Raw genomic sequence first — 14223 nt, 5'->3', positions numbered from 1 at the left:
ACAAGAGCTGGTAGACAAAGGGATGGTGAGGCCTAGTTCCTCTCCCTTTTGTTCTCCAGTCCTTCTAGTACAAAAGAAAGATGGTACATATCGTATGTGTGTGGACTATCGAGCACGAAACCATATCGCTATCAAAAACAGATTTCTCGTACCTCGGGTAGAAGATCTGTTTGATAAGCTACAAGGCTCTACCTACTTCGGTAGGATTGACTCTAAGAGTGTCTATCATCAAATAAGGATAGTGGATGAAGATATCTTAAATACCGCGTTTTGCACAATGTACGCATGGTGGGAACCAGCTCGCATGAGGGTTAATATTAAATTATGTACACTAATTGTTAAATTACCCTACTGTTTTTCGGGCATTGTCCATTATGAGTTGTAAACAAGAATCGGTAGATCATAGGCAGTGAGCAGGGGGGGAGGTTTGATCGAGCACCCTGAGGCGCTGGATACAAACAACTGCAGTGTCGACAACAGCCAGCAAACAGGAGGCTTGGAGGCAACCAGGACGATGCTATTTTGCAGGGTAATTTGTTCTCGGTTGCCTTACTAAAAGCGCGCAGGGATACTAAGGCTTTTCCCCTCTCATGCCCACTGAAGTCGGCACCTTCTCCCTCTTAACTGAACAGCCACCAAATCCTCTCCTCATGCAAATACCTCCACACCGTGTCGTCATGCAGCCTTTTGCTCTCTCTTTCTTATGATCGCCCGCCAGTCGCGGTTATACTGGTTGCACTCTACCACTCCTTTGTGGTCACACTGGTTGTGCTCCACTCCTTTTTCCCCACTCCTTTTCGGTTACACTAGCTGCGCTCTGCCAACCCGCCCACCAAACTTCCATGCAGATCCTCTATCTTCTCTCAACCACTAGTCACAATCTCTCCTTTTTTTTTCTCTCTCTCTCGGCCAGCTACTACCACCGTCTGTGCAAGTGTTGCCCTCAATCCACCCGTTCCTCCCTCTCTTGCTCTCGCCCTCTCCTCTCACTTAACTCACAACTCCAGCTGTGCGGCCGCTTATAGAGGGGGTGCATGCAAGTTCCGCCAAGCAGGGAGGACAACCAGGAACACGACTGCAGACAAGCAAGTAGTTGTCACATGTGTGTAGGATTGCAGCGAGTAGAGGGGTGACCCGTGGTTGGCAAGGAGGAGGACAGATGAGACCCCCACTTCACGACAAGGAGAGGGTCCGCCTGCCATGGGGAGAACTAGAGAACGGCATGCTGAGCAAGGCCATGTACGAGGAGAAAGGGATGATGATGAGGGTATGAAGGAGGGAGATACGATGAGGGTTGGATGGTGTCATGAGGAACCAGAGTTGCAAAGAAATGACGGTGGGCAGTCAAAAGGGGGATCTGAGATGGTTGTGTAGGTCAACATGCTATGGAAGACTGCAAGCTACAGGAAGCGACGAGGAGAAAGGGACTCACTTTCATGGGTTGCGTGCCGAGCGACCGTTTTCATATATATATATAATAATAATTTTTTTAGAAAAAGGCCGAGTGTAGATCATGGTGGGCATCCACGAGTCAACATAAAGAGTACATTTGGTCCAAGGCGGCATATCAAAATTTTGATCCGACGTCCACAGTGGAAGATAGCCAACTGCATTATCTTGCTTGTGCTTATCCGTCACGGATTCTCTAGATCCTATGCCAAAGGAGGGTCGTTTTTTTCATGGACTTTGTCATTGTACATCCATATTTGACAGATTTATACCCCCTGACTTATGTCCATCTTTCCTCTTGCTCTTGGGTCTAGTTGTTTGTCGTTATAAGTGTGCGAGAGGGAGTCGTGCATGGTAGAGATTTTTAAAGGGATCTATGTATTGGCCAATTTTGAGGTGCCATAAATGTGAAACTGCAATGCAAAGGTTGTAGGTAAGGGTTAATATTGCTTTCTTCGTGATCAGGTATATGCAATTAGGATTGGTTGGATATGAGTTCACACAGTAGTCATTTCCAAATTGTGTGTGTATACTCTTGCGCTACTGTCGGACGACAGTTTGTGAACTCAATCGTGTCGTAATTATGTCCGTCTACCGTTGATAATAAACAACGTCTTCACACTATTGGTGAGCATCACCGTTGCATCTATTGGCTGCTGTCCACATGCCGAGTCGCGTGAGGCGGGAGTTGGTGTATGCTTGTTGGCTTGCTGCTAACATAGCTACTACTGACACTGAACTTGTTGAAATTGTTGTCGATCACATGCTATGACAGTGCACCCCTCGATCTCGCACTATGCAGATGCCTCACAGTACTGTTGTGAAAATAAGAAGCTTATTATTCTTCACATAAAATTTCATTTTTTCATCTCGACATCGCCAGCTCGGACTACTAAATATAGTTCTCTAGCATTATAGACCTCACAAACATGAATTCTAGAGTGGTATAGTTGCAAAAAGTTGAAAAAAGGCAAAAACAGGACCCGTTTTTTTACACATTTTAGGTTGTGAAATGTTGTGCAAGGACAAGGTTAAAGACGGAATTGATATTCCAAAAAAATGTAGAGTTTTTTTCAACTCATGAGACAACTTTCTAGATAGATAGCACCTCAAAATCCATTTTGAAACTCTTGACATAATTGAAGGAAAATGGTCACTTAACAGGACATAAAAGTGTCCCAGGACATAAAAGTGTCCCATTACCAACCTAGTGTTAAGATGCACGCAACTCTCAAAAGGAAAAGGAAACATTTGTGGATACGATCGTAGAGGAGGATGTGGGCTCAATGCGTGGTATGTCTTATAAAAGTTTGTTAATTCTTTCCTAAAATATGCTTCATAGATGACTTATTTTATCTTGTTGTGATGCTCCAGTGTCTTCTGGTACCCTCATGGCTAGGAAGACTATCTCATTTGTTTATCTTATGGAGTCTCCACTACAAAACATATCTAGTTTTGTTGACACACGATGCATGGCCATAGTGGGGCACTACATTTCCATTGCTGCAGAATTCAAAGCGGGAGTCCGGAATCCCATCTGGATCCCTGTACATGAGCATCTTTTACGGGCACGTTCGGAAGCTACACTATATACTCGCGGGGGGATATCCGTTCCATGGGCTGCTGATTTCATTTTCTTGGATCTTCCCTTTGGTGGGTCCCGGATTGATTCCTTTACCATAAATTTGAGCCTCTGATACCCACAATTTTACTCTCTGATAAATAGCTTGGGTAATTTTGCACACTACCACGTCGTGAAATTTCTCTTCCCGTCTTGATGATATCTGATGCACTGTACCCATCTATTTTTCTTTTAATTATTCACAAGTCATGTCTGCTCTCAACAGACATGTTTGTCTGTATCTATAATCCCTTTTAAATTGCACTGTATATAGCTTTAAGAAAGGCATTCCTTGATATTCAATCAAATCCAATGTTTAATGTTGAATTTCTTATGCAACGATATCATTTTAGAGACTAAGTGACAATCCAGGTAGTGATTTCTTTCAATTATAGCCGAGCATTTCAATGTTAATTTGATTTGTGAAAATCCATCACTTGTTGTCAACTGTTGTGCTAGCAAATGGTACGTACCGTACATCAACCTCACTCATGTTTCATATTTCATTTACATATATTATCTTATGAATTGTGAAATTTACATCACTTGCACTTACACTAAATGGCATCCCTTCTGTGACAATTGTTTTTTTTCACTGATCTATAAAACTATTTACATCAACTAAGGTGATTTGGAATGATGGCAATATTTGTAAGTACCTTTGCACTCCAGTATTGTATCAAATAGGTGGCAAATATTTTATTATGCGTTGTCTAGTCCCTTGGTCACATGCACACAGACTCGCCGATTTAAGGCAGTGTGTAGATACTCATCTTGGTGCAGATCCGTCGATTTAGGCAGCACATTGATAACTTGCAAATTCATGATTTTTAAACAACTTGCAGATTCATGATTTTTACACTTATACAAAATGCAGATTCGCCGATTTAGGCAGCACGTCCTATTGGTGTAGATTCGCCGATTTAGGCAACACCGATCACAAAATGATGCTGCAGTGGCTGGCCACCACTGTAACTGGTATGATTTTGTTACCCGGGTACATAATGAAAGTGATTTGGATTTGGACTTATATTGTGAAATTGGAATTGGATTGGGACTTGGTATCTGGTGATTATTTAGCAGTGTTTTTGTGATGAGACTTGACATTATGAGATTGATGATGAGCGTGACCAATGATATCATGATTCATTAGGGTATGACATATACTGCTTCTTCTAGTGGTATGGGACACTAGAATAGGTAGTATATGGATGACGGCAGGCATAAGCAATATTGTCTAATTTTATGAATTTTTTTTACTATTTCATACAAATTTCTAATCATTGTTTTTGACAAGTACTGTTTGCAGATTTTTATCTTCGCAATTGAGGACAGTTGCTTTCGAACGGAGAGGTATGTTATGGAATTGATATTTATCCATTTATTGCAGCTGACAGGTGGCAAAAGCATTAGCACATAATGGATTATGCAGAAGGATATTATATTTTATGTATATTTGATTATTCAAGTGCTCTTTTATGAGCTTTGGCCATTTATGACCGACCGGCCAGTTTGTAACCAATTTGACCATTCAAGAAATCTATATAACAAATACGTGCAAGAGGGAAATGGTCACTCTTGCACGGGGGGAGATTGCACCCAGTGTTTGCGTTGTTCTTCTCTCCTCTTCCCTCTTCTCTCTCGCCATGCCGCCGTAGCACTCCGATCTAGGAGGTGGGCTGCACGCGCTCTTTTATCCTCTCGCGCTCTCAATCTCTCTCTTTGTTCGCGTACGGCTTCGATGCTGTGCTATGAGGTTCGTCAGGTATGGGGATTTGCCGATTTATGTGTTGTATGGTGTTATCTTGGATGATTTGCAGGGCAGCCACGCCTCCGGCTGTAGCAGCCATCTCCTTCTTCTTCATTACTATGCTATTATATATGCTAGCAACAAGAGTTATGATAAGTGAGGAACTAATTCTTTCTCCTACGAAATGTTTCTTCTTCCTTTTCCCTACCCTCATTCCCTGCTAGCTCTCTCCACCTTTGAAGGTGTTTGAGGTCTTGGGACTGAGGCTTGGGATAGTTAAAGCTTTCTTCAAGTTTATGTTATGTTTGTGATGCATGAAGCTTTCCATCTTCCTTGCATCACATAGGTCACAAGGAGCACAAAGATTGTATTGTAACAAGTCTCTCTTAATGGGAAAAATCATAGTACAAATGCCTATTGGAGGGGGGACCGGCTCCACATAAATCTGGTCCTCAATTGTTGTCATGTTCTCTACATTCTCTCTCTTGCAAACGTATTGTTCATGCCAAGTTAACTAATTGCTATGATTATGTTGTTATATTCAATTATCTTCACCCGCTATGCTCACAAAGTCATTTCTCAAAAGTACTCTCATTAATTTCCTCTACTCTCAAATTAAATAGGCCAATTGCATTACATTTAAACTCTCATAATCTGTTATTTGCTATTCTCTCTCTCTCTCTCTCTCTCTCTCTCTCTCTCTCTCTCTCTCTCTCTCTCTCTCTCTCTCTCTCACACACACACACACACACACACACACTTTTTTTTGGTAACTCTCTCTCTTCTCTCTCTCTCTCTCTCTCTCTCTCTCTCTCTCTCTCTCTCTCTCTCTCTCTCTCACACACACACACACACACACACACACACACACACACACACGGTACACACACGGAATGTGGTCAACATACAAAACACTGCTTGATTGGCCCAACCTCATTGTACACACTACATAAGCAACATTACATAGAGCAAGCCACACCTTTAAGGTGGTGGTTACACGAGGCATAGTTATCAGTAATTGATGATTGTGTCTACTATGCTTTATTTTGAGAAATTCAATGATTAATGAGCCTACTCCATGGTCGCGCAAAAAGAGTGAGCCAAAACTGAACTTACACTACTGCCACCTGGCGGTTGAGCTCCAACCACGAGCCGATAGTTGGCCTTGGATGTGTCTCGCGACAAAACATTTTCTCTACATGTGCTGCAACTGCCATTGCCGTGTAACCGGCTCTCTCTCTCTCTCTCTCTCTCTCTCTCTCTCTCTCTCTCTCTCTCTCTCTCTCTCTCTCTCTCTCTCTCTCTCTCTCTCTCTCTCTCTCTAGTACATAAGTGGCACACATGATGGCCTCAAGCCAAAAAGAATGTGGCAAAGCTTGACTTTGACCATACATTGTGCCATTTCTGTAAGTGACCTGTTTTTCCTCTCAGCAACACCATTTTGCTAAGGTGTATAAGGCACTGTACATTGGTGTTTTATCCCACGACTAGCCAGAAATGCATTAAATTCATGAGACATATACTCCCCCCCTCGATCGAAACGGAGGGTGCCCATAGTACATTTCGAGACATTTTCAGCCATAGCCAGAAATTGTTTGAAGCACATAAAAACTTCGAACTTCGCTTTAAGCGGAAATACCCATGCATGCCTGGAGTAATCATCAATGAAATTCATGAAGTAAAGGTAATTTCGTAAGGAGGGAGTTTGCATGGGCCCACAAACATCACTATGCACAAGCTGCAACATGCATGTGGCCCTAACTGAACCATCCTTTGGAAACTTCGAACGCTGCATCTTACCCAAAATACAACCTTCGCAAACATGATTGACAGGTGCTTCAAGAGGCGACAAAGAAGCAACCATATCAGATTTCTGCAAAGGCAGCAAACTGGCAAAATTCAGATGACCAAAACGTGGATGCCAAAGTTTTGCATCTGAAATAGCCCTGGAATCTGCAACTGCATTTGCAAAATTTTGTCCACACTTGTCATACAAAGTGAGCTTATACAGCCCACGGCACAAAAGCCTATATGCAACAATTCTATCACCAAAACTGAGATCATGAACTGTACATCTGTCTCATCCCCAAATTTGACTACAAGTCCAAGTCTAGCAAGTGCAGATACAGACAAAAGATTCTTCTTGATCTCAGGTACAGAAAGTGCATCAACAAGTGTGAAAGAACTGCCACTTGTAGAACTCCCTGAATCGGATAAGAGTCATTGTTGGCACCAGTTGACTGAATTTCCATGAGGGACAGACTCGAGAGAGGTGAACAATTCACGATGTGAGTAATGTGCTTTGTAGCACCACTGTCAAAATACCACACATGTGAATCTGCAGCAACTGACATGCATGCATCATGGACAGCAGGATTGAAAGTGCACTCTGCACTAAAAGCCCATTTTGCATCAACATCAGCATCACAGTCTCGTTTCACAGAAGACTCAACAATGGCTGCATTTGTAGTGGAACCAGCATTTGCAGTGGAACCATTCTCTTTCTTCTTAACCTCTTTGGCCTTCAACTTAGGACATTGCTTGATCAAGTGATCATTAGCTTTACAATAATGGCAACGCATCTTCTTTTTTCCCTTATCACCAGAATTTCGAGACGAAGTGCTGCCAACAGAAGCATTGGGAAGAGAAGTTTTGTCACTCACAGCAGAACCATAAGAAGTGGTTGCATTGCTATTACCACCCTTTTTTGAGAAGCAATAAAAGCCTATTCAACTGCACGCTATCTAGTCCTGTTTTTTCTAGAAAGTGGCTCTTGCAACAGCAATGTGCATAAATGCATCAAACTTGACAACGTCAGGATTTCCTTGGGTCATAAGTCTCTAAGTACTAGCAAAAGTCTAGTTAGAACCTGGTAAGGCATCAAGAACAGTGTGCACAAGGGAACTATCTGAAATGACTTCACCTGCAGAAATAAGTTGCTCATTGATATCCTCGACACCAGCCAGGAAAGTGTCCATATCATCCTTCTCATGCATAATCTTCGACTCCAACTCTTCACGCAGCAAAGCAATTTTAGCCTCATTGCGACTTGCATAAAGACTGGCCAAAATATCCCAAGCCTGTTTTGCAGATTTTGCTGAATGAACGTGAGGAACGATGGTGCACTTCACAGACAAGGCAATCAATACATGAGCATCCCAACAACATTGTTCTGCCATAGGCAAAACAACTCTAATAGCAGTAATCCTTGCAGCAAGACCTGCAACATCCTCAACATCGCCTACATCCTCAGAACTAGGACGTACATCAATGCCCTGCATAATATTCCAGACGCCCTTTGACACAAGAACATGTTGCATCATGTAAGCCCACATAGGGTAATTGTCCCCATCCAATCTGTCCTCAACAACAAACATCTTGAACACATCTGTGTTGTTATCAGCCATGGTAAATGCTGCACCTGATGTGAAAACTGCTTGAAAAGAGGAGAAACAAAGTGGTAACAACACGTGCTATGTAGCACAAACCATAGAAGATTGTAAGGTACCTGTTATGCAGAAAACGTCACTGACAGAAATTTTGCACAAAATGGCGAAATTGCATGTGCAGACTTGCCTGTAGTGGAAACGGAGGCCGAAATGAGCCCGAATTAGAAATCTGAGCAGACTAATCTCTACGAGCTTTCCCGAAATATTTGTCGACTTGCGAACACTCGCCAAACCTCACTAAAATCGAAGAAAGGGAGCAGACGTATGCTGGAGCAGCTGGCGACTAACCCCGGGAGGACGCAACCTGCTATGATACCAATTGTTGGAATTAGGGTTGCAGGGAAACACACACAGCTTGGAGAAGATGAAGGAATCTCAATGCACACAACTGAGAGTGTATTACTTAGTGTGCAATGGAAAGATAGATAGCCCTAGAGTGATGGGCGTATATACAATGCATGGGGGAAAAAACCTCCTAAAGAGGGAAAAAATGCCCCGGCGGTCCTAGTGTGTTCACTACCACATGTATATGGTAACACTAAAAGCAAGCCTAAGCTCTTGGCTGTACGATTGGGCTTTGAGGGCAATGACTGAGATCATGCGACGTGGCTGCTTGTGGATTTAGGAAATAAAAAAATCTCCTTAGGCTCACCAAGTAAAGAGAGTAAGAAACTCTCAAAATAGCAACAAAGTAATTTAAAACAAATGAAGTTTTTGACAATTGTTCAATCCTTTTGTGGACCGGAGAGGTGGTGCCAAAAGGTGAGATCTTTAGACATCTCGGTGCTCCATTCGGGGTTGGGGTAATGCACAAGCAAAGATGCCAATGGGTCTTGGACAAGGTCGAGACCAAGATGCAAGGATGGGAGTTCGTGCTCCTCCCATTTCAAAGCGGGGTGAAAGTGATTAACTCGTTAATAATCCCATACATAGCCTCCACTAGCCCGATTCTCAAGATTGTTAAGTGCCATTGGAAGGAGGTCCTAAAGCCTGTGAAATGCTTCTTGTCAAAAAACAACACCAAAGATGTGACGCCTTGGCAGTGGGCACATTGGGATTCCGTTGCAAGATCAATGGAGCAAGGAGGGTTGGGAATTATGAACCTAATTACCCATGCAGAGACTCAATGTGCCAAATTTCTTATGACAGTCTATGAGCAGGACCAAGCCTAGGCTAGCATGGTAAGGGACATGGTTGGAACAGCAAAACTTTTCTCTCACGGAGGCGAGTAGAAGAGGCTGGAGTTGCACGACAAGTTGTTCACCCCTTTGTGGTCCTCCCTAGAACTAGGAGGAAAAACAGGGGAACTAGTACGAAAGTGCAAGAGAGTTGCGGAGGCACTAGAGTGGGAAGAATTAACCAGATACGTCCATAACTCCATCTCTCACTGGTCTCCTTGGCTCTCTAAAGCCGGTAATATGCCCTTGAACCCCTTTGGAGGGACACCAGCGGAAAGATGAGCAACAAAGGCCTAAGTCATCTTGGCCATTTCTAGGACTGCAATAACAGGAGATGGAAATATTTTGATCAACTAGCTTTTTAGTTCAACCTAAGTGTGACAAAAAATCTACTGGAAATCAAAGTTCTAGAAGGGCTAGACAAATGTTGCATGCCGATATGTGATTCCGAGTTTGAGTTGAAACCCTGGCAGTGGCCCAAGGGCAGGCATTTTGGAAAACCAAAAACCATAGACATTTATCTCTCTCGTATGGGCTCGGTTGATTGGTTCTCTCCTCTCAACAAGCTATGGAGTATTCAATGGACGAAGGCAAGATGGGGGGCAGTAGTGAAGAACATTTGGACCCACAGTGGCCCTTGTCAATGAAGTGCTTTATTTGGAAGGTGTTATTGGGGGCTCTACCGACATGTATGAAAATTCACGCAAGAGGGATTGGCTCGAATAGATGTAGTGGCTGCAAGATAGACTGTAAGGATCTTCCTCATGTGTTCAGACCGGATATCAGTGGCCTAGTATGAAAAATTTTCAAATGGATACAAAGGACATGGAGGATAGGTTTTTTCAAGAATGACATGCTCCTTGGAGGGATGAGGATGGAAAGCCAAGCGCTCGTGATTTGCACGCAAGTCGTCAGGTTATCCTTCTTTAAAGAAATTTGGAAGAACAAGAACCATAGAGTGTTTGAGAAGACTCTGGCAACTGCAAGCTTCTTGGAAATAGTACTGGTGGAAAGTAAGGAAGTGATTATCTCCATTGGTAGGAGGAAGACCTCGAACGAATGGTATTGGCCCATCAACTCAATGTTGTCAAGTTAGAACTGTTCTAGTGAGGGACAGTGGGTTGCCTCTTTAAGGAGCCCTTGTGTTATCGATTGTAATCCGTGATCAAGGCTCGATATGAGCTCGAGGTCCCCTTGTACATTTTCTTGAAGAATACAATTTATTGTGAGTTTGGGAAAAAAAACAAATGAAGTTTCTTCAAAGCTACTCAAGCCTTATTGTACCTTTCACGATATAAGTCGGGAAAATCACCAAAAACACTACAGATGCTTCCAAAGGCAACCCACCTAGATATACACCCATTTCTTTTTTTTGTTTTTAAAGCTCGGTTGAGCTTGCATTAATCACAAACTGATACATAGAGCCCTGGCATATCCTTTGCACAGGGTTATCCCCAAAAAGAATACATCCAAGGAGGGGAGAAACCCTCGACTGACCATACGCAGCTTTCATTTTTGGTAATCATGAATAAATAGAGCTAGAAATGTAATATTGTAAATTTCGTGCTTTGATTTTTATCATGCCGAAATTTCATTTCTCACGGTGAATATTATAATGAGCTGTTGGGCTTTAAAAACTGGATTAGATAGATGAAAGGAAGGTGTTCAAAAAGCATAGGTCAAATTATTGAACACAACCAAACAAACAAGTTGGATACAGTTAAGATGGCTTTCGAAGAGGGATAGCTCGAAGTGGTACGGACATGGGGGCAGTACGAGAAGCGGCTTCAGATAAATCTAAAATGAAGTCACAAGGAAGTTTCCAATCGAAGAAGTGCACAAAGTTAGCCAACACTAAGCCCACCATGGATAGACCAAGATTCATACCCGGGCACCCTCTTCGTCCAGAGCCAAAAGGGAGGAAGTCATAGCATTGGCCACGGAGGTCGATTGGGTTATGGTCATTGAGAAACCTATCTGGGTGAAAAGATTGCACATCCTCCCCCCAAGTGGTAGGATCATGCCCTAAAGCCCAAACATTTACGAGCAATTTTGTCCTTGGAGGTATGTAAAAGCCACCAATCTCTTTCCCATGAGTAAGGCATTTGGACATTTTCCGAACCACAATGGGGAGTGGTGGGTGCAATCTCAAGGTCTCTTTTAGTACAGCTTGCAAGTAAGGTAGCTTTATGACAATATCATCCTCTACGAGGGCTTGTCCAAAGAGAGGGTGGATATGAGCAGCCTTGTGGTCCGCGTTAGGACCGTTGTCTCCATTGGCTAAAACTCGGTGATCCTCCACCACCATCGCTATCTCAGCTTGCAGCTTCATCATGCAATGGGGGTTTCTTAGTAGCTCTGCCATTGCCCATTCTATTGTGGTTGTTGTTGTGTCTGTGCCCGCACTAAGCAAATCCTGTTGAAGCATTGTATTTTAGTCCAAAACATAATCACACAACATTTTCCAAAATGCCGTTTCTTATAACAAAAAAATTATTGCAATTATTTATTTTGGTCACTAATCGCGAATTACAAGTAATAAGTAGTACCACTATATAATCTTGCCATATATCTATGTATTACATACGTATTTTCAAAAGGAAATAAATGCATACTCACCTTCTATGTGCACATATAAAAAAGAAGCACACATCAATCTTTCCCTTGGTTCAAACCACACATGCAATAATGCAAATTTTCACATCTTTTTCACTAAATTTTCTTACAATAATAATTAATCATGTCTCTCTCTCTCTCTCTCTCTCTCTCTCTCTCTCTCTCTCTCTCTAACCTTGATAGAGGTAAATAGATATAGTTACCAATAAGATGCCCTTGATGATCTCTCTTTCCTTCATCCCATCATTCCCTCCATAGACATCAATGAGTAAACTAAGAAAATCTCTCGACTTTGCTTCATCACCTCTATCAATTTTGTCGTGATCTATATCACTAGGGGCACTAGAGTGAGACAAGTGTTTGTCAGTACTATTATGACGGGTTATAATAGTAGCATTAGAGTTGATGTTGCAAACTTCCCCAAGGCGCTCGACAAGAATGTGCTCTAAGAAAGTGTCAAGAAGGTGGGAGAGGCGGAGCATGCGGTGCTTGTAGCCACCAAGGTCCAACCAAGCAAGACCAGGGATGAGGTCACTAATGATTGGTGCACCAAAGAGGACCGCCATCTCTTCTACCATCTCCTCAAATCTAGAGCTTGCATTTCCACTGCCAAATAGTCGCTTATTGAGTAGCATTCTTGTCATCATGTTGCCCACTGCATAAAATGCCACCTTTCTGACTTCCACCCCCTTCCTACTCTCTAGAAGCTCCAACATTGCCATAGCTACCTCCTCCATTCTTACCCCCTTAAACATCTCAATTTTCTTTGAACTTAGCAAATGTTGTGTGTAAAGCCTCCTCCACTCCCTCCATTGTGGCCCATGGTCCATCATCACTAATGTCTTGTTGTCGTAGAAGAATCGCTTGCTAGCTTCACCTTGTGGGCGATTAGCAAAGTCTCGCTCATGTATGTGTAAGAACTCCTTTGCCCATTGCGAGGAGGAGACAACCATTGTGGGAACGCAACCCATCTTAAGATAGAAGATGGGCCCATAAGTTTGTGCAAGTTCTTGGAGGGACTTATGGAGAGGCAACTTCAACAAGTGAAGGTGCCCTATCAAAGGGAAACCTTGAGGGCTTGGTGGCAACATGAGCCCCGTTGAGTTTTTCACCCTCATTAGAGACACGATATGCTTTGTTGCGATGAACGTGAGTACGCATCCAGAGGCAAATGCTACCCATAGATGAAAGTCCATGAGAGAGGAGAGAGGGAGACGAAGAAGAAGAGAAACTTTTAAAGGTTGTAGGTAGGGGGGGGGGGGAGAGAGAGAGAGAGAGAGAGAGAGAGAGAGAGAGACTCATATAGCAAACACCTTGTACCAATGCTCGAGTTAAAGCATAACAAACGCATTTGTGGTTGTGAGTTTATATGGACCATTGCACCTCATATTTATAGACTTTTCTATGCTATGAGATTATCCGGTTGGGTTGCCTTCCTCGCCAATCTTTTGAACACGTGGAGCTGAAGGAGAGCACCCTACAAAAGTAAAATGTATGTGTAGGACATGAGGTGGCAAGTTGGAAATTCTGGCAATTTTTTCTTTCATTCTTTCTTTTTGCAAGCTTCCTTGTGGGCCGAAAAAAGAAAAAAGTGTACCCTTTGACCTTTCGTATGTCTTGGCCAAAATCGGAACATTGACCCAATGTCCCTCTCCCTTATGAGTCGTACACATAGGGCCAGACAATTTCCATCTTGGCCAGGTGAGAAAGAAAGGGGGGGGGGGGGGGGGGGGTCCTTTTTAGTTGCCCCCTCCTCCCTTCTCTAGCTGCATCTCAAAGAAGTGCAATCACAATTTGCAACTGTACCGCCTCTTTGGCTTCACATGTGAGGGTGAGATGTTTGACACGTGGCGGTCCAATCACTTTTTTCCTACGATCACCCCCGTTGGTGTGGGGGTACCTAAGCTGTAACCTTGTGCTTGTGAAACCTGTTTGGGAAACAAGCGTCTCCGCTTGCAAGAGTTTTGTGTTGCATTTTTTGAAAAATCTTTTTCAAATTCCAATAAGCTTCGCCTAACAGTTCAAAAATAATGTACAAAAGAGTAGCTCAATTTCGACAATTTTCCCTCTCGAAAAGCATGGTTAGTAAAATGGCTTTTCTCACCCACTTCACATAGTAATGAAAACGAGTTACGATATGAAGCTACACATATTCTCATA

The 14223-nt window shown here is 42.9% G+C and overlaps 1 protein-coding gene across 1 annotated transcript; it reads right to left on the bottom strand.

Annotated features, from left to right (window-relative positions):
• Positions 1-10781: 10781 nt before the first annotated feature.
• On the bottom strand, positions 10782-13335 carry LOC147421894 (cytochrome P450 750A1-like). Its single transcript, XM_086503609.1, has 2 exons — positions 12267-13335; positions 10782-11863 (listed from the first exon to the last, which is right to left on the bottom strand). The coding sequence occupies exons 1-2, from the start codon at positions 13257-13259 to the stop codon at positions 11168-11170; spliced, it is 1689 nt and encodes a 562-aa protein (XP_086359735.1). The 5' UTR covers positions 13260-13335; the 3' UTR covers positions 10782-11167.
• Positions 13336-14223: the final 888 nt, after the last annotated feature.

Source organism: Adiantum capillus-veneris, chromosome 27, assembly GCF_014529385.1.
Source record: "Adiantum capillus-veneris isolate H3 chromosome 27, ASM1452938v2, whole genome shotgun sequence".
Lineage (NCBI taxonomy): Eukaryota > Viridiplantae > Streptophyta > Polypodiopsida > Polypodiales > Pteridaceae > Adiantum > Adiantum capillus-veneris.
The sequence above is the reverse complement of the archived record's forward strand: the minus strand, read 5'-3'. Positions and strand labels throughout refer to the sequence as shown.

Bases quoted from the DNA above. Each gene is read 5' to 3' on its own strand.
- LOC147421894 (XM_086503609.1), bottom strand. From the start codon at position 13,259: ATGGACTTTCATCTATGGGTAGCATTTGCCTCTGGATGCGTACTCACG. The intron at 11,864-12,266 runs GTAACTATATCT...ATGCTTCAACAG, and splicing joins TCATCAAGGGCATCTTATTG to GATTTGCTTAGTGCGGGCAC.